The following is a 20906-nucleotide window of genomic DNA, read 5'->3' as shown; positions in this document are numbered from 1 at the left end:
TTTCTGACTGATACACAATTTTTTTTTTAATAAAAAAGAGAACACTGAGAATACAATTTAGTTTGCGCCATTTTAGGACAAAGTTTTACTTTTTTTATGCGCAAGACAATAATATAATTTTCTTCTACGAACTTTCAGAATAAAATATATAAGATGAAAATTGAGACAATTTTTTTTTTCTATAATAAAAAAATTTTTCAGTCACGCAAAAAAGAGTTACACACTTTTTTTCTGTATTGAAATATTTTATTATGCAAATTATCCCAAAATATAGAGAGAAAGACAAATAAAATATATACAATGTTTCAGTTTATTTTAGTAAAAAATCAATTTGAAATAATACAGTAATTTTAATATGAAAAAAAAAATTCTTGTGAAAAAGACATTTGGAATTATTGATAGTATGTCGGATGGTAATAGAACACCTTTTTTTTTGTATTATATTTCTCGCATCGAAAATTGCTCACAAATTATTTATTATCTGATAAGGGGAGTGAGAAAAATATTTTTCAGAATATATCAAACATAAAAAAAATTTTTTGTTCCAAAATTATATCAATCAAGATAGGTATTAACAAATATTTCTGTTATATTGAAACTTTTTGTATTTTTTATAATTAAATTTTTCTTTTTTTAATTATTTCTCACAGATAATGTCTGACAATAATATTAATAATGAAGAAAAAATTTATACAGGAGAAATTTCCTATACATTACTTAAATTATCTGGAATATGGGAACCAATTGATTGTACTTCAATGTGGAAATTAATTGTTTATCGTTTCTATACCATGTGTTCTCTATTATCATTTTTTGCATTTGCTTTTTTTTTATTTATATTTATGATTCTAGAACATGATAATATTGAAACTTTGCCATTGACTGTTTTATATTTTTGCACAATTTTTGCCGCATTCATTAAACAAATTATTATTGCTAAAAAACGAAAAATATTTATAAAAACTGATGAAATGTTTTTATCGGAAATGTGTCGAGCTTATGATAATCATGAAAGTGAAATATTGCAAAATTGTTCCCGAGCGGGAAGGTAATTCGAAAAAAAATTTTTTTTAATATTTATGTAATTAGTTAATTGGATCGTTAGATAGTTAGTTAATTAATTAATTTATGTAGATTGTTAAAAAATTAACTAGATTGTAAAAAATTTTGAAAACTAAAAATATAAAAAAATTACCGACACAGAAATCAACCATATCGACTGAGGGTGAGGTAGATTTCTGTGTCGGTAATATTTATTATTTCATTTACCAAAAATAACTGTTTTGCCTTTAGTCGATAAGGTAGATTTTATATAAATAATTTAATTACTTTTTTTTTTATTTTTATATATAGGAATATTTCGATTTATTATTTAATATTGGTATCTACTACAGCAATAATGGCAATGTCGTTACCATTAGCTTCATTACCAAATAAAATTCTTCCTATAAAATATTGGTTTCCATTTTCAATGGAATCAAAAATTGTTTATTCTATTGCATATTTCCATCAAGTTTTTGGTTTAAATATGATAATATTTGTCTGCGTTGGTACTGATGCTTTAGCATTAACTGTGATGTTACGTATTTGCGCCCAATTGGAAATAATAATTTATCGTTTAGATTTAATTTCTCATAATGGAAAAATTAATAAATTTATTTCTATTAATTATAATAAAGAAGTGGAAATTATCAATTGCCTAAAGCATCATCGTCATGTTTATTCGTAATTATTTATTTATATTAATAATTTTCCATTTTGGAAAAAAATGAAAAAAAAAATTTTTTTAATAAAAATAAAATAAATTTATTTAAATAATTTTTCTTTTTTGCAGAATTGGTCAAAATGTAAATAGACAATTTGGAACTGTGATTTTTGTGCAATTTTTCGTTTCTATGATTGAATTATGTGTTATTATTTACTATTTGTCAAAAATAAATATAAACAATGGTGACAGTTGGTTGATGATATCTGCTTTATCGAGTTACACTTTTCAAATATTTATGTATTGTTTTTATGCAGATAAAGTGACGGAAAAGGTAATTTATACCTGTTAAAAATATGTATTAAAAAAATTATAAAAATTATTTTTAAATTTTTTATAATTATAATCATATAATATATAATAATAATATCATATATTATATAATTATAATAATTATAATCTTTTTATAATGTCGTATAATGTAAATAAATAAATTAATTATGATATATTTATTTATTATTAACTATTATTTTTTTTTATTTATTTTTTTAAATTTAATATTACAGTAAATCTGTTAAAAAAAAAAATTAAAATAAATTTCTATTGTTCTCAAGAGTTTAGATATTGGACTTGCAGTTTATTCAATAAATTGGGATGCATTAACAATGAATACAAAAAAAAGTCTTGTAACTATTATGATGCAAACTACACGGCCAATAAAATTGACTGCTGCATCAGTTATTGTCATGTCATTAGAAACTTTTATGAAAGTATGTGTAAAAATTATTTTTTTTAAATTTAATTAATAATTTCCTTTTTTAAAATTTAATTAAATATTTTTGCTTCCTCGTGAAGGAAGCTTTGTAGTCCTTTCGTTTATAAAACTTTTCGATAACTTTTTCACATTTTGGCAAAAAAATTTTCTAATTTTTTAAATTGAAGTTTATGTATATGAAATAATTGTATTCCTTGCATGAAAAAGAATCGATTGATTTATATATAAAGTATACATTTGAGGTAAAATTTAATAAATCAATTGAAAGTTAAAAAAAGAAAATTCCCATTTTAGCTGAAAAATTTTGTATTTATTTAAATTCAAGTTTAAATATAAAATAATTGTGTTCCTTGCATTGAAACGAATCGATATAATTGTAAATAATTATAAATAATATAATATTTTTCATTAATTTTTAGAAATTTCAGCTATAATGTGAATTGTTGATTTTTTAACTTGTATTAATTTTTTAAATTTAACTCAAATGTTTATATTATTATATTATTAATGTATGTTTATTTTAATGTTAATGCTTTCTCCACGAGAAAGCAAATTTTTTTTGCTGATCGTAAAGAGGAAGCAAATTTGTTCATGTAATGAACATCTGAATTTACATCTTGTTTTATTTATTTTACAGATAATCAAATCAGCCTACTCTGCATTTAATTTATTAAAAAACAGTTAGTTTTATTTATTCAAATAGTAAAAATTGTTTAAAAAAAAAATTTCACTGTAGCACTATTTTTTCTATTTTACGAATTTATGGAAATAAATTCATAAAATAGAAAATTTCTTAATTAAATGGCAAAAAAGAAAAAAGAAAAACACTCATAAAAATTTATTTATTTGACTATATCAATTTTTTGAAATTGTTATGAAATTTTTTAAAACCGCTTTGTTCTTAAATTTTTTTTAAAAAAGTAACCTTTGACTAATACTAATACATTGAATATTTTTTTATGTTCAATAAAAAAAAAAAATATTCGTATTTCTTAGTTGAAATCTTATTCCTTGCTTTTGTAGACTATAATTATCTAATTAATTATTCTATAGAAAATAGGGTGGAATAAATATATATAAAATAAGATTTAATTTTATACTGAACAGAAACCCTATACATAGTATAAACGTAAAATTATTAATTTAAATTATTAATTAGAAAAAAAGAAAATTATTAAATAAAATCCAAAGTACAGAGAAAGAGCAAAATGCATTTTTAAATTTATCGATCATGCAGTTATAAGAAATTAAATAATAAGAGAGAGGGTTGAAATTACTATATATAATTATTTGTATCGTAAGTACGTCGCAGCTCGAAAGAAATAAGTAATAAAGCTTTATTAATACTTGATTAACAACATTGACTTCATCCCCCTCGATTTACATATCGGAAATAATTTTAGTATTACATATACTTATTCATATTGCTTTCGTTGTCTATTATTATCTAATTATTATTTTATCATAATAGAGTTGAACAAAACTATAAAATAAAATATAATTTTATATGTCCAACGAGGAAGTATTTCTCCCTTCATCATATATAAATAATTAAAATTTTAATATCAGTCCACGACAAAAGCACCGAGGAATATAATTTTCAATTCTTTTTTTTTTTTACCTTTAAAAAAAGACAATAGAGGAAAATTTTGCCTGACATAATTTTTATATTTTTCCTTTAGAAAAGGAAGAAATTGTCGAGAAAAATCATATAAAAAAAACTATAAAAGTAAAAATTAAAAAATAAAAGAAAAATAAAAAATTAATAAAAAGCATCTCCTATTGAGGAAGAAAAAATTAAATTTTAATTAAATTTTATTTGAGAAAAAAAAATTGTAGAGAAAACTTTTATTTAGAAAATATGTACAAAGCACAACTTTCATTGAAAATTTTATCAACTGCCGGTTATTGGAGACCAATTAAATTGTCCTATTTTTTTATAATTTTTTTATACAATATTTATAGTATTTTAATGACATTTCTTGTTTATTCATTTGACATATCACTGTACATGTATCTTATTCTTCATTCACTTAATAATATTGATGATTTTGCTGAAACATTATGTTTATTTTTATTAATTTTAGTTGTTTGTGTTAAATTGACAAATTTTTTATTAAAACGCAATGAAATAATCAATTTAATACAAATGATGGAGAAAGATTATTTTTTACCACGTGACAATGCTGAGGAAATAATTCAACAAAATTATGATTATTTGTCAAGGTTAGTGTGATCAAATTTAATTCTTTAAAATATTTTTTTAATAATTAATAATTAATAATTAATAATTAATAATTAATAATTAATAATTAATAATTAATAATTAATAATTAATAATTAATAATTAATAATTAATAATTAATAATTAATAATTAATAATTAATAATTAATAATTAATAATTAATAATTAATAATTAATAATTAATAATTAATAATTAATTTATTCTTAATATTTTTTATTTAAGGTTGTGTACATATTTATTTTAAAATAAAAAAAATTTTTTTTTTTATTTGTTAACAGAAGAAATACGTGGTTATTTTTAATTGGAAGTTTTTGTACAATGACAGCATTAACACTTGGTGGATTGGCAAGAGGAAAAAATGTTGTGTTACCATTTAAAACATCATTGCCATATGATAGGAATGGTAAAATTACATTTTGGCTAACATATGTGAGTCAAACATTAAGCCTTTATAGTTCAGGTTTAACAAATGTTGGTGTGGAAACTTTTGTCATGGTAATTATGCTGCAAATATGTTCACAACTTGAAATAATATATCATCGACTTGAAGCATTGCCTCAGTTATATAATGATAATAATAATAAAAATAATAACAAAAATAATAATGATGATGAAAATAATTATAATAAAAATAATGAAAATAATAATAATATAAATAATAATAAGAATAATTATAACAATGTTGAAAGAACATTGTGTTCTTTAAAAATTGAAGAGGCACGAATTCTCGTTGAATGCGTCAAGCATCATAATTATGTTTATCTGTAAGATATTATTTTATATTTGTAAATATATATAGAGTTAAAAAAATAATTTTAATATTATTTAATTAATTCATAATTCTTTAAAGAGAAAATTGTGATCTATATTTATTTCACATCTTTTTCTTTTTTTGCTTCCTCGTGGAGGAAGCTTTGTAGTCCTTTCGTTTATAAAACTTTTCAAAGTGGAGGAAACAAATTTTTTTCTTTATAGAAACATATTATATGAGATCCTGATCAATTGTCTGGATGTATGTATGTGTGTGTGTGTGGATCCCTTTTTTGTTTAGAAGATAACTTTAACAGGTTTTAATAGATTTAGATAAAATTTGGTAAGCTCATTTATCATATTAATATCTCAAATCTGACAAAAGGATTTTAAAAAATACCCCAAAAAAAATATTATCGTCATTTTTCCAAACATTTTTAAATAGAAAAATTTAAGGTTATATATAATAAAATCATATTCCGGAGCGGTTATCTCAGAATTTTAATTTTTTGAAAATTTTTCCAAAATGTTTTTTAGTGTAGCTCAGCATCCGCTGGACCAATCAAAAAGTGCGTCATACACTTTTTGTTCGAAACTTTTTCCTTATTTTTCTGGTGGTATTCCGGAGCGGTTATCTCGCAAATTTAATGTTTCTAAATTTTTTCCAAATTTGTTTTCTAGTGTAGCTCAGCATCCGCTGGACCAATCAAAAAGTGCGCCATACATTTTTTGTTCGAGACTCCCGGGTTAAGACTTTGGCGGTATTCCCGATCAATTATCTCGCAAATTTAATTTTTCGAAATTTTTAAAAAAATTTATCTGAGTGTAGCTCAGCATCCGCTGGACCAATCAAAAAGTGCGCCATACATTTTTTGTTCGAGACTCCCGGGTTAAGACTTTGGCGGTATTCCCGATCAATTATCTCGCAAAATTATTTTTTCGAAATTTTTTAAAAAATTTATCTGAGTGTAGCTCAGCATCCGCTGGACCAATCAAAAAGTGCGCCATACATTTTTTGTTCGAGACTCCCGGGTTAAGACTTTGGCGGTATTCCCGATCAATTATCTCGCAAATTTAATTTTTCAAAATTTTTAAAAAAATTTATCTGAGTGTAGCTCAGCATCCGCTGGACCAATCAAAAAGTGCGCCATACATTTTTTGTTCGCTACTTTCTGCTAAAGACTTTGGCGGTATTCCCGAACGATTATCTCGCAAATTTAATTTTTCTAAATTTTTTAAAAAATTTATCTGAGTGTAGCTCAGCATCCGCTGGACCAATCAAAAAGTGCGCCATACATTTTTTGTTCGCTACTTTCTGCTAAAGACTTTGGCGGTATTCCCGAACGATTATCTCGCAAATTTAATTTTTCTAAATTTTTTAAAAAATTTATCTGAGTGTAGCTCAGCATCCGCTGGACCAATCAAAAAGTGCGCCATACATTTTTTGTTCGAGACTCCCGGGTTAAGACTTTGGCGGTATTCCCGATCAATTATCTCGCAAATTTAATTTTTCGAAATTTTTTAAAAAATTTATCTGAGTGTAGCTCAGCATCCGCTGGACCAATCAAAAAGTGCGCCATACATTTTTTGTTCGCTACTTTCTGCTAAAGACTTTGGCGGTATTCCCGAACGATTATCTCGCAAATTTAATTTTTCTAAATTTTTTAAAAAATTTATCTGAGTGTAGCTCAGCATCCGCTGGACCAATCAAAAAGTGCGCCATACATTTTTTGTTCGAGACTCCCGGGTTAAGACTTTGGCAGTATTCCCGATCAATTATCTCGCAAAATTATTTTTTCGAAATTTTTTAAAAAATTTATCTGAGTGTAGCTCAGCATCCGCTGGACCAATCAAAAAGTGCGCCATACATTTTTTGTTCGAGACTCCCGGGTTAAGACTTTGGCAGTATTCCCGATCAATTATCTCGCAAAATTATTTTTTCGAAATTTTTTAAAAAATTTATCTGAGTGTAGCTCAGCATCCGCTGGACCAATCAAAAAGTGCGCCATACATTTTTTGTTCGAGACTCCCGGGTTAAGACTTTGGCGGTATTCCGGTCCAATTATCTCGCAAATTTAATTTTTCGAAATTTTTTAAAAAATTTATCTGAGTGTAGCTCAGCATCCGCTGGACCAATCAAAAAGTGCGCCATACATTTTTTGTTCGAGACTCCCGGGTTAAGACTTTGGCAGTATTCCCGATCAATTATCTCGCAAAATTATTTTTTCGAAATTTTTTAAAAAATTTATCTGAGTGTAGCTCAGCATCCGCTGGACTAATCAAAAAGTGCGCCATACATTTTTTGTTCGATACTTTTTGCTTCTTCGTGGAGGAAGCTTTGTTGTTCTTTCATTTATAAAATTTTTGAAACTGGCTGAAACAAATTTTTTTCTTTATAGAAACATGTTATATGAGATCCTGATGAATTGGCCGGATGTATGTGTGTGTGTGGATCCCTTTTTTGTTTAGAAGATAACTTTAACAGCTTTTAATGGATTTAGATAAAATTTGGATGACGCTGAAGTTACCAACGTTGATTCAACGAAACAACGAACGAATTTTTCGCTTTCAGATTAGTTTAAAAGCCAAGAACCAATATTTTTTAATTGAAACTTCTTTATTTTGGTCCCAAATACATCCTTAAACACTAAAAATTCACAACCACGGCGGGGAAATATTCAATCTTAGGAAAACAAAAATTCTTTTCGTCGATTCAACGTTGGTAACTTCAGTGTCATAAATTTGGTTGGCTTATTTATCATATTAATATCTCAAATCTGACCAAAGTATTTTAAAAAATACAAAAAAAAAATTTTATTGTTTTTTTTCCAAAAATTTTTTTTTATTCCAAAAATTTAAGGTCATATATAATAAAATCGTATTCTTTACGTCAAGACGAATCGATCGATATATATAAAGTATTCATTTGAGGTAAATTTAAAGAATTAATGAAAGTTAAAAAATCAAAATCACGTTTTGGCAATAAAATTTTGCTTTCTGCACGAGGAAGCAAATTTTTTTGCTGATCGTAAATAGGAAGCAAAATGTTCATGTAATGAACATCTGAATTTACAACTTGTTTTATATATAAATAATATAAGAATATTTTTGAAAAAAAAAATTACAGATTTAGTGAAAAGCTAAATGATATTTTTAGTGTTGTTTTTGGAATTCAATTTATTGGATCAATTACAAATATTTGTACACTTATTTATAGTCTATCGACAAAAAATTCATTTAATGATAAAGTTCTTGCTCAGGGATTATTGTTACCAAATGTCATTTTTCAGACTTTTATTTATTGCGTTTTTGGCAATGAAGTTATGTTAAAAGTACGTATATGAAAAATTATTGTTCTTACAAGGAAAAAAATTTTTTTAGGGGGTATTTATTTACCCTATTAATGTCAATTAAAATTAATTTTACCAATTAAATGTAATTATTTTCGAATAGAGTATTTAAAAAAAAAAAAATTTTTAGATTTTAATTTTATTTGAAAAATCAATATTTCTGTGATTTATATTAATTTTTGATTTTAGAGTTTAAAAGTAGCGGACGTAATAAGTATGATCGATTGGACAATGTTAACAAAACAATCAAAAAAGGGACTTCTTTTAATTGCAATACGTGCTAGAAATCCAATAATTATAACAGGTGGATCATTCATTCCCATGTCACTCAACACTTTTGTTGCCGTAAGTTCAATTATAAGTGTAAATATAATAATAATAATAATAATAATAATAATAATAATAATAATAATAATAATAATAATAATAATAATAATAATAATAATAATAATAATTTAATAATTTCATGATTTCATGATTCAATAATTTATAATAATTAAATAATTATAATAATTTTAATAAAATAATTATTATCATTATGTTTTAATTTATAAATTAATTAATTAATTAAATAACTAATTTATTTATTGTTTTTAGATTTTAAAAGCATCTTATACCTCGTACAATCTACTGAAAAATTCAAGAACCTAGTTAATAAATTAATAATTAATCTTTAGAATTACTTCGATTTAATTGAAGTATAATTAAACTTTTTAAATAAATAATGATGTAATCAATAAATGTAGTAAGTCTATATAATATTTTTTTTCCTGTTTTTTAAAAGAAAAATTGATTTTTTTTCAAACTAAAAATAATTGTACACAATTTTTTTTTTTTAATTTAATTAATTAATTTTTTTAATTTAATTTTCAAAAATGATTACACTATACGAATTAGTGGTTAAATCGAGTTTTTCAAAACATAATAGAATCATTTTATTAAGATAAATCGCTCAATTTATTATTATATTATTATTATTATTCACCTCTAATAATTTTTTTTTTTTAATAATTCTCGAGATAATTGACTATTTTAATGATTTATTATTAAAATACAATTTTCTGATATTCCCTTCGTTACAGCACCTGTTGAATTACTTATAAACTTGTAAAAGAGAGGGAGAATATAATTCCAAACGTAAAATATCTATCAGTCTGTTAGGAACTTTTATTGAAGGCAGAAGTCACATTTCTTGTCTATAAAAATATTATAAAATAATTAATAATATAATATTATATAATAATTTAGAAAATAATAATAATTAGATATTTCCATTAAAAAAAAAAAACACTAAAAATTTTCAGTTTTTAAAAAGAAATTATTTTCACAAAAGAATTATTTAAAAAAAAAAAAAAAATATTTTTTTTCGCCTCTAACGGAATATGTAATAGAAATAATAAAATAAATGAATTATCTATATTAAAATAATAGATAAAAATGTTATCTTGTCTTTCATTTAATGTGTTTATATTTCTTGGTATGTGGAGACCACTGTCATGGATATCAAAGTGTAAAATATTACTCTATAAAATTTACAATATTATTTGTTTTACAATTTATACATCGTTTGTGTTTGTTTTATTAATTTATTTCGCGAGTGTAAATAATGTTAATGATTTTACATTATGTTTATTTTTTTTTTGCGCCGCATTTTCCATATGGGTGAAAATGTTAACAATTATTGTGCGACGTCAAATTATTTTGAATACAAGTAAAATTCTTTCAAATAAATTATGTCAACCAAGAAATATTCATGAATCACAAATAATTGACAAGTATTTGCATATTGTTAGGTTTGTAAATATTTTGTTTTTTAAATATTTATTTAATAATTTTTTTTATTAATTATTTTAATAAATTTTGTTATTAATTATTTTAATAAATTTTGTTATTAATTATTTTAATAAATTTTGTTATTAATTTTTTACAAATAAATTTTGTTATTAATTAATTTGATTTATTTAATTATAATTTTCATTCTTTAGAATTAGTACAATTTCCTTTATATTGATGACAATTATTAATGCAGCGTCATTATTGTTGGCTCCATTGACTAGAAAAAATAATATAACACTTCCTGTGAAAATGTTTATTCCTTACAGTTTGGAATCAAGGGAAGCATTTATTTTTACATATTTATATCAATGTATTTCATTGATAATGGCTGCTTTAATAACAAGTTCCGTTGAATGTTTTGCATTAATGGTAATTTTAATAATATGCGCACAATTGGAAATATTTGTTTATCGATTAGATTGATTTCAAAAAATTAAGAGAAAAAATCATCAGATTAAATCAACTATTTATAAATGTGAGGTAAAATTAATAAAAGATTGCGTTCAACATCACATTTCTTTGTATTCGTAAGTTTATTATTTTTATTTTCTCAAAATTAATTTTTTTTTAAATATTTATTTAATTAAACAAACGGGACAACTAAATAAAAAAAATATTAAAAATAATATAATAAAAAAAAAATATTTTTATTTAAAAATTTAAAAAAACAAAATAATAATAAGTAAAATTTTTTGATAATAAATAGACTGGGAAAAGAAATGAATAAATTATTTGGTACAATGATTTTTGTACAATTTTTTGCATCTTTCATTCAATTATGTACATTGATTTATCAATTAAGTAGAATGAATTTAAAAACTCCAAATTATTGGACAACAATAACACTTTTGTGTAGTTCATTTTTACAACTTTACTTGTACTCATTTTCAGGGGAAAAAATAATGGAAAAGGTAAATTTGAAAAAAAAAGTTTGTCTAACTATAACGGTATTTTACTACTTATATTTAATTTATAGAAAATTTACTATCTTCCGTCTGACTGAAATTGACTTCTACTACTGACACATTAAATAATAAAACAAAAAAAATAATAATAATAATTACTATTTTTATTATTTTATCTCCTTGTCTGACTAAAGCAGGATTTTACTACTGATTTCGTATTTATAAAAAAAATTTGTCTGATTAAAACTGTCTTTTACTACTGAAACACAAATAATATGATTTTAATTACTTTCTCTGACTAAAAAGGTATTTTACTACTGCTATTGAATTTATAAAAAATTAACACTTTTTGTCTGACTATTATTAACTTTTACTACTGAAAAATAAAAAATAATAATTTTTACTATTTTGTCTGACAAAAATAGGAATTTACTACTGATACCGAATTCATAATAATTAAAATAAATATAATTATATAATTAATTATATAATTAATAATATAATTGTTTGTCTGACTATTATTGACTTTTACTACTGAAAACTGAAAAAACAATAATTTTTACTATTTTGTCTGACAAAAACAGGATTTTACTACTGATACCGAATTCATAATAATTAAATTCGCTTTGTCTGACTGAAATTGACATTTACTACTGCTATTGAATTTATAAAAAAAATTAACACTTTTTGTCTGACTATTATTGACTTTTACTACTGAAAAGTGAAAAAATAATAATTTTTACTATTTTGTCTGACAAAAACAGGATTTTACTACTGATACCTAATTAATAATTAAAATAAATATAATTATATAATTAATATAATAATAATATATAATATAATAATAATATATATTTTTTGTCTGACTATTATTGACTTTTACCACTGAAAACTGAAAAAACAATAATTTTTACTACTTTGTCTGACAAAAACCGGATTTTACTACTAATAACGAAATTATAGTAGTTACATCCACATTGTCTGACTGAAATTGACTTATACTACTGAAAAAAATAAATTTTACTTTATCAAAAAAAAAAAAAATTTATCATAATCTTCCTTTGTTTATAGAGTTCATTAATTGTAGAAGAAATTTATCAATTAAAATGGACGACAATAACAAATCGTTCAAGAAAGGATCTTATTTTAATTATGATTCGTGCTTCGAGGCCAATTAAATTAATTGGCTCATCTGTTATTGTTATGTCAATAGACACTTTTGTCAAAGTTTGTACATATTCTATTAACTATAAGAATTTTATTTGCAATTATTTTTAATAAATAATTAGTTCAATTAAAAATATATATTATTATTAAAAAAAAATTATAAAACAATTTTAATATATTTACCTATTTTTCAGATTTTGAAATTATCATTCTCCACTTACAATTTGTTAATTAATTTATAAATTCAATGAACGTAAGTCAAAAATTCTTTTAAATAAAAAAATATATTTTTTTATAAAAAATTTTGGAAAAAGAAAACTGTCAATAGGTAAGATTTTTATACATATTTTTTTCAAATTAATTGTAAGCAGAATAAATATTAAAAATAAAAATCAACGCTATTATTTTTTTTATATAATATCAATTTTAGTATAAAAAAAAAATTATATAAAAAAATATAATTATATAATTGTATTTTCAAAAAAATATAAAAAATATTTTTTTTATTTTTATTATTAATATCCCGTGTGGAAAAGTGATGTGGGCCCCCAGCGGGGGCCCTTATGGATCGCCCTCATGCCATGAGGGCCGCATATGGATGATCCATAGGGGCCCCTCATGGAAACGACATGCTCATCGATGAGGGCGCCCGCATGGGCGATCCATGAGGGTGCCCCTACGGGCGCCCTTATGGGCCCTCACGTTTGCCCTCATCTTGCCCTCAAGTTTGCCATAATGTTTTTTAATCAATAATATTAATAATAAAAGTTAATTAATAATAAATAAGCTTAAGTTATGAATAAATAACATATTTATTTAATAATTATTCAATTTTAAATTAAATTCTTACTCAAATTGAATTTATTAATTAACGTTCTAATTAATTAACTGTCGGATATAATTAAAAGTAATAATAAATTAATTAATTAAAAAATTAAAAAATATTTAATTTATGCATACTATTAACGGATATTTTCATTTTTCAATTAATTCATACATAGAATTAATGATTAAACGCAAACCTGAGAAATAAATAAATCTAACGCATGGGGGGAATCGAACCTACGACCTACGGACTATGAACCTAACGCTTTACCAACTACGCTACGCACGCTACTTCAAAACGAATGCTAACTTCTTGATGCTATTTAAACTTCAAAAATACCTAACAAAGAAAAGTGCTTAACATCATTTAGTTAAAGTTAAGATATTAAATTATATTTTCCAATCAAATGCAATTTATAAAATATAATTAATTATATGCTTTATGATTATTATCATCAATCATCTCAGGTGAATTTTCAAAAAAGTGTAAATATATTTTTATTAAAAACGCGTTTTTCGTTGTTTTGAATCATTGGAAACATTCATTTTTTGTTGATGAAAAAATATTTGACTTTTGGACTTAGAAAATTTTGCTAATCGATCATGAGGGCGATCCATGGCTAATCGATCATGAGGGCGATCCATGCGGGGCCCCTACGGTGCCCCTCATGGATTCGCCATAAGTGTGAGTGTTATTTTCAAAAAAAGTGAAAATATATTTTAATTAAAAACGCGTTTTTCATTGTTGTGAATCATTATAAACATTAATTTTTTGGTGATAAAAAAATATTTGACTTTTGGACTTAGAAAATTTTGCTAATCGATCATGAGGGCGATCCATGCGGGCCCCTACGGTGGCCCTCATCTATTTTGCCATAAGTGTGAGTGTTATTTTCAAAAAAGTGTAAATATATTTTTATTAAAAACGCGTTTTTCGTGGTTCTGAATCATTATAAACATTAATTTTTTGGTGATAAAAAAATATTTGATTTTTGGACTTAGAAAATTTTGCTAATCGATCATGAGGGCGATCCATGCGGGGCCCCTACGGTGCCCCTCATGGATTCGCCATATGGATCAGCCCTCATGGGCCCCCGCCGGGGGCCCCGAACTCTTGAGGGCAAGATCGTGGCTTTTTCCACACGGGATGCCAAAAAAAAAATAATAAAAACCGAAATAAAGATAAAATTTTACCAAAAATTATACAATTTTTTTTCTATTCTCTCCTAAAAATAAAAACTATTGAAATTTAAAAAAATATATCTAAAGTCAGAGGAAAACGTTTACTGTGTAAATGTATTCCTCTACTTCGTAGATAATAATTTTAAATGCGTAATCAATTTTATTTTATTATTATCAGGTAAGTATTTAACCCTTTTCTTGTCAGTTGCTTCACTTTATAAAAAATTTATAGAAAAGGGGAATTTGCCCTTTATTCTCATATTTTATGCAAATGACATGTGGAAAATTATTTAAAAACTTAATAATAATAATAATAATTCACATTTCTCAAGAAGGCATCAATATAATTTAAAATCAAGAAATAGTCGTGAAATTTTTAATCAATAAAGGAAAGCCGTAGAAACAAATTTATACAGTCAAGATAAATTCTTCGACAAGAACAATATACAATTGTGAAAAAAAAAAAAAAAATAGTGACTTAAATTCGAACAAAGTTTAAAATTTTTTTTATATAAAGAAATAAATTTTTAGATATTCTACAAATTATTTTTTATTAAAAAATAATTATTTAACAAATAATTTGTATAAAACAAAAAATTTATACAAATAAATAATTTATACAATTAAATAATTTATAAAAATAAATATCAACAATATTGCCGCCAAAAAAGAAAAAATGCTCTAAAAATTTGTCTTATTGGAAAAGAAGATTTTTTTTTTTTTTCAAAATATGGTGATGGAAAAAAATATTTTTCAAAAACAAAAAAATATTATATACACTGGACAAATTTCATTTATTCTACTTCATTTATTTGGTGTTTGTAGACCACATTTTTGGAAATCAAAATGGAAAATTTCCCTATATCGTGCCTATTCAATATTTATGATAACAATATATTTTATATTTGTTTTTTCAATATTACTATTTCTTTTATTAAAAGCACACAATATTGACAGTGAAATGGAAACATTTTTTCATTTTCTCGCTTTTTTTACTGTTTTATTTAAAATGTTAAGTATATTTTTACAAAGTAAAACTGCAATTGAATCAAATAATTTATTTCATAATAAACTCTGTCTACCGAGAGATGATTTTGAATTAAAATTATTGTTACAGACATCATATACTGGCAGGTAAATAATAAAATATTTAATTAAGATTATAAAATTTAAAAAATTAATTTTTAATATATAATTTTTTTTACTGATTAATTATACAGTGAAGAAAAATTATTTAATTCAAATTACTTGTAATATAAAATAAATATTTCCTTAAAGCAAATAATTTTTGAGTCAATTTTTTTTTATTTATTTCAAATATAGAAATTATTGATCCAAATATAGTTTTTCTGATAAAAAAAATTTGGTAAAAATAATTTTTATTGTAGTCAATTAAATTTTATTTGTTTCAAATATAGAAATTATTGGTTCAAAAATAGTTTATTTGATTTAAAAAATAAATTATTTGATGTATTATTTGAATAAAAAAAAAATTTTTTTTTTCACTGTACTGAAAAAAGTATTTGTATTTTTTTTTCTTTTTTAATTAGGTTGTATACAATACTCTACTTAGTTTTAATGAATTTTTCAACTCTGTCAGTTTTATTATTTCCACCATCGAGAAGAAGTAATTTTCCATTACCATTTAAAGTATGGACACCTTATAGTCTTAATTCAAAATCATTTTTTATTTTAACATATATTCATCAAGGACTAGCAACAACATTGGCAGCAAGTGTAACAAGTTGTATTGAAAGTTTAGCATTGATTATAATTTTACAAATTTGTACACAATATGAAATTTTCGTTCATCGATTAAATTTAATTTCTCAATTATCAACAATTAATAATCAAGAATCTTCAATTTATCAATGTCAATTAAAAATAATTAAAAACTGTATTCAACATCACATTCATATTTTGTCGTAGGTTTAATATACATTTTACTAAAATTAAATTATTACAAAAAAAATATTTATTAACTTATTTTTATTTGAATATAAAAAAATTAATTTTTCATCTTATTTTCTAATTAATTTTTTTATAATAAATAAAAAACGAAACAAATTATAAATAGTAAATAATATTATAAAATAATATAATAATAATATAAAATTAATAATATAATATTAATATAATATTATAATATTATAAATAATATTTAATAGTAATTCATAGTGTTTAGTTAAATATCATAATTAAAAAATTAGTAAAAAAAATTAATTATTAAAATTAATTAATTGTAATAAATATTAATTGAAAAATTTTTTTTATTAAAGGATTGGAGACAAATTAAACGAGTTATTCAGTGTTGTAATATTTGTCCAATTTTTTGGTTCAATGATTGGTTTATCAGCTGTTATATATCAATTATCAAAATTATCTTTAACTGATCCGAAAAGTTGGGGTTTAATGTTCCTATTGTCGACTTCTTTAATACAAATCTATCTTTACTGCTACTATGGGGAAAAAATTATGACAAAGGTATACTAACTTTTTTTTTACTATTTTAATAAAAAAAAATTTTTTAATATTATAATATCAATAAATTAGATTTATTAATATCAATAAAGTAGAATTATTAATATCAATAAATTAAAATTATTATCATCAATAAATTAAAATTATATTTAATTAGTTACAAAAATTTTAACAGAATTTTTAAAAAAATAGAGTTCATCAATTATGGATAAAATTTATGATATTAAATGGTCATCCATAACAAATAAAACAAAAAGAGATTTAATTTTAATTATGATTCGAGCATCAAGACCAATTAAATTTGTTGGATTTAAAATAATTATAATGTCAATAGAAACATTTTTCCAAGTTTGTATATTCCTTTTTTTTAGTTAATATTTTAATTAAAAATAACAATTTATTTATTTTATTTGAAATAAAATAAATAAAAATATATATTTATTTTATTTAAAATAAAATAAATAAAAATATATATATTTATTTTATTTAAAATAAAAAAAAATGTAACAAAAATTCTGTTATAGATTGTAAAATCAGCTTATTCTGCATACAATTTATTGAAAGGTTTCTAAAAATTGCTGGATATAAATATATAATATTTCTATACATTATATAAAATTTTAAGGATTGAAAAAAATATACTATATTGCCATTTTATATTTTTACAAATTTTATATGGGGATTTTGAATTGTTAAAAATATGCATAATCAATTTAAATAATAATAATATAGTAAATAAATAGAAAACAAATAGTTAATTAATAAAAAATTATTTAATTAATTAATAATAAATAACAAATAAAAAAAATAAGTAAATACAATTAAGAATAAATAAAATAATAGTACAAATGAAAAAAAAAATAAAAAAAGGTAAATGCAAATTTTATACTCAATATTTTTTATCAATTACATTAAATAGAAATTCAATGCAAGAAACTTAAAAAAATTCAACGCAACATTGCGAGAACAGATAGTACATTAAATTCCTATAGAAATATCCATAAAATTAAAATTAAATCAATATAATATATTATATTCTTTATTAATAAATATTATTTTTAATAAATTCTGTTATTGCATTTTTTTATTTAAAGATTATTATATATTTATTTACTCTTGCATACTATATACATTTTCAAATTTCTTATACATAATAAATAAAGTAACAAAATATTTTTTATTGAAATATAAAAAAATAAGTTAGTTAAGAGATAATTTTTTTTCTATTTATTTTAAGCCATAATCAAAATTTTATGTAACATATGTGTATTATATAATTCTATAAATTTTATTTTCTAGACTCTGAAATGTGCCTTTTCTGCATATACTTTTTTGAAAAATATACAAAAAGTGGGTTAGAAAAATATAGAGAGGAAAAAAAATTTAATATAAACAGTTGCAACAATTAGAAAGCGATTTATAGAAAAAGAATTAAATGTAAAAAAATGTAAATTACATTTTTATTAAAAAAAAATCGAAATGCATCCAATAAATTTTAATATTATATTTTACTAGAATTACTAAAGAAATTTTTTACTCCAATGTTCGTTGCAAAATACACCTAAAAGTGTAGAAAAAAATTGACAGCCCGATCCGAGTAGAGGAACACCAATTTTATGACCATTAAAGCGATTTTCGTCAAAAAAAAATTTTCAAAAAAATTCAATTTTTCTTAGGCAGACTATTTTATTGCAATTTCTTGCACAAAATACACCTAAAAATGTAGAAAAAAATTGACAGCCCGATCCGAGTAGAGGAACACCAATTTTATGACCATTAAAGCGATTTTCGTCAAAAAAAAATTTTCAAAAAAATTCAATTTTTCTTAGGCAGACTATTTTATTGCAATTTCTTGCACAAAATACACCTAAAAGTGTAGAAAAAAATTGACAGCCCGATCCGAGTAGAGGAACACCAATTTTATGACCATTAAAGCGATTTTCGTCAAAAAAAAATTTTCAAAAAAATTCAATTTTTCTTAGGCAGACTATTTTATTGCAATTTCTTGCACAAAATACACCTAAAAGTGTAGAAAAAAATTGACAGCCCGATCCGAGTAGAGGAACACCAATTTTATGACCATTAAAGCGATTTTCGTCAAAAAAAAATTTTCAAAAAAATTCAATTTTTCTTAGGCAGACTATTTTATTGCAATTTCTTGCACAAAATACACCTAAAAGTGTAGAAAAAAATTGACAGCCCGATCCGAGTAGAGGAACACCAATTTTATGACCATTAAAGCGATTTTCGTCAAAAAAAAATTTTCAAAAAAATTCAATTTTTCTTAGGCAGACTATTTTATTGCAATTTCTTGCACAAAATACACCTAAAAGTGTAGAAAAAAATTGACAGCCCGATCCGAGTAGAGGAACACCAATTTTATGACCATTAAAGCGATTTTCGTCAAAAAAAAATTTTCAAAAAAATTCAATTTTTCTTAGGCAGACTATTTTATTGCAATTTCTTGCACAAAATACACCTAAAAGTGTAGAAAAAAATTGACAGCCCGATCCGAGTAGAGGAACACCAATTTTATGACCATTAAAGCGATTTTCGTCAAAAAAAAATTTTCAAAAAAATTCAATTTTTCTTAGGCAGACTATTTTATTGCAATTTCTTGCACAAAATACACCTAAAAGTGTAGAAAAAAATTGACAGCCCGATCCGAGTAGAGGAACACCAATTTTATGACCATTAAAGCGATTTTCGTCAAAAAAAAATTTTCAAAAAAATTCAATTTTTCTTAGGCAGACTATTTTATTGCAATTTCTTGCACAAAATACACCTAAAAGTGTAGAAAAAAATTGACAGCCCGATCCGAGTAGAGGAACACCAATTTTATGACCATTAAAGCGATTTTCGTCAAAAAAAAATTTTCAAAAAAATTCAATTTTTCTTAGGCAGACTATTTTATTGCAATTTCTTGCACAAAATACACCTAAAAGTGTAGAAAAAAATTGACAGCCCGATCCGAGTAGAGGAACACCAATTTTATGACCATTAAAGCGATTTTCGTCAAAAAAAAATTTTCAAAAAAATTCAATTTTTCTTAGGCAGACTATTTTATTGCAATTTCTTGCACAAAATACACCTAAAAGTGTAGAAAAAAATTGACAGCCCGATCCGAGTAGAGGAACACCAATTTTATGACCATTAAAGCGATTTTCGTCAAAAAAAAATTTTCAAAAAAATTCAATTTTTCTTAGGCAGACTATTTTATTGCAATTTCTTGCACAAAATACACCTAAAAGTGTAGAAAAAAATTGACAGCCCGATCCGAGTAGAGGAACACCAATTTTATGACCATTAAAGCGATTTTCGTCAAAAAAAAATTTTCAAAAAAATTCAATTTTTCTTAGGCAGACTATTTTATTGCAATTTCTTGCACAAAATACACCTAAAAGTGTAGAAAAAAATTGACAGCCCGATCCGAGTAGAGGAACACCAATTTTATGACCATTAAAGCGATTTTCGTCAAAAAAAAATTTTCAAAAAAATTCAATTTTTCTTAGGCAGACTATTTTATTGCAATTTCTTGCACAAAATACACCTAAAAGTGTAGAAAAAAATTGACAGCCCGATCCGAGTAGAGGAACACCAATTTTATGACCATTAAAGCGATTTTCGTCAAAAAAAAATTTTCAAAAAAATTCAATTTTTCTTAGGCAGACTATTTTATTGCAA

General features: G+C 23.1%; 1 protein-coding gene across 1 annotated transcript; it reads left to right on the top strand.

The window, feature by feature from the left end:
- The first annotated feature begins 411 nt into the window (after positions 1 to 411).
- LOC127283470 (uncharacterized) lies at positions 412 to 9551 on the top strand. The gene is made up of 10 exons (XM_051308377.1): positions 412 to 568; positions 651 to 1048; positions 1354 to 1725; positions 1835 to 2039; positions 2320 to 2475; positions 4294 to 4706; positions 5005 to 5490; positions 8604 to 8808; positions 9016 to 9171; positions 9424 to 9551. The coding sequence occupies exons 2-10, from the start codon at positions 654 to 656 to the stop codon at positions 9475 to 9477; spliced, it is 2442 nt and encodes an 813-aa protein (XP_051164334.1). The 5' UTR covers positions 412 to 568; positions 651 to 653; the 3' UTR covers positions 9478 to 9551.
- The last annotated feature ends 11355 nt before the right edge of the window (positions 9552 to 20906 follow it).

The sequence above is a fragment of the Leptopilina boulardi genome, unplaced genomic scaffold (assembly GCF_019393585.1).
Source record: "Leptopilina boulardi isolate dan_hultmark-lab unplaced genomic scaffold, ZJU_Lbou_2.1 LbouV2_31, whole genome shotgun sequence".
Taxonomy (NCBI): Eukaryota; Metazoa; Arthropoda; class Insecta; order Hymenoptera; family Figitidae; genus Leptopilina; species Leptopilina boulardi.
Note: the sequence above shows the minus strand (reverse complement) of the source record. Positions and strands in the feature narration are given on the sequence as shown.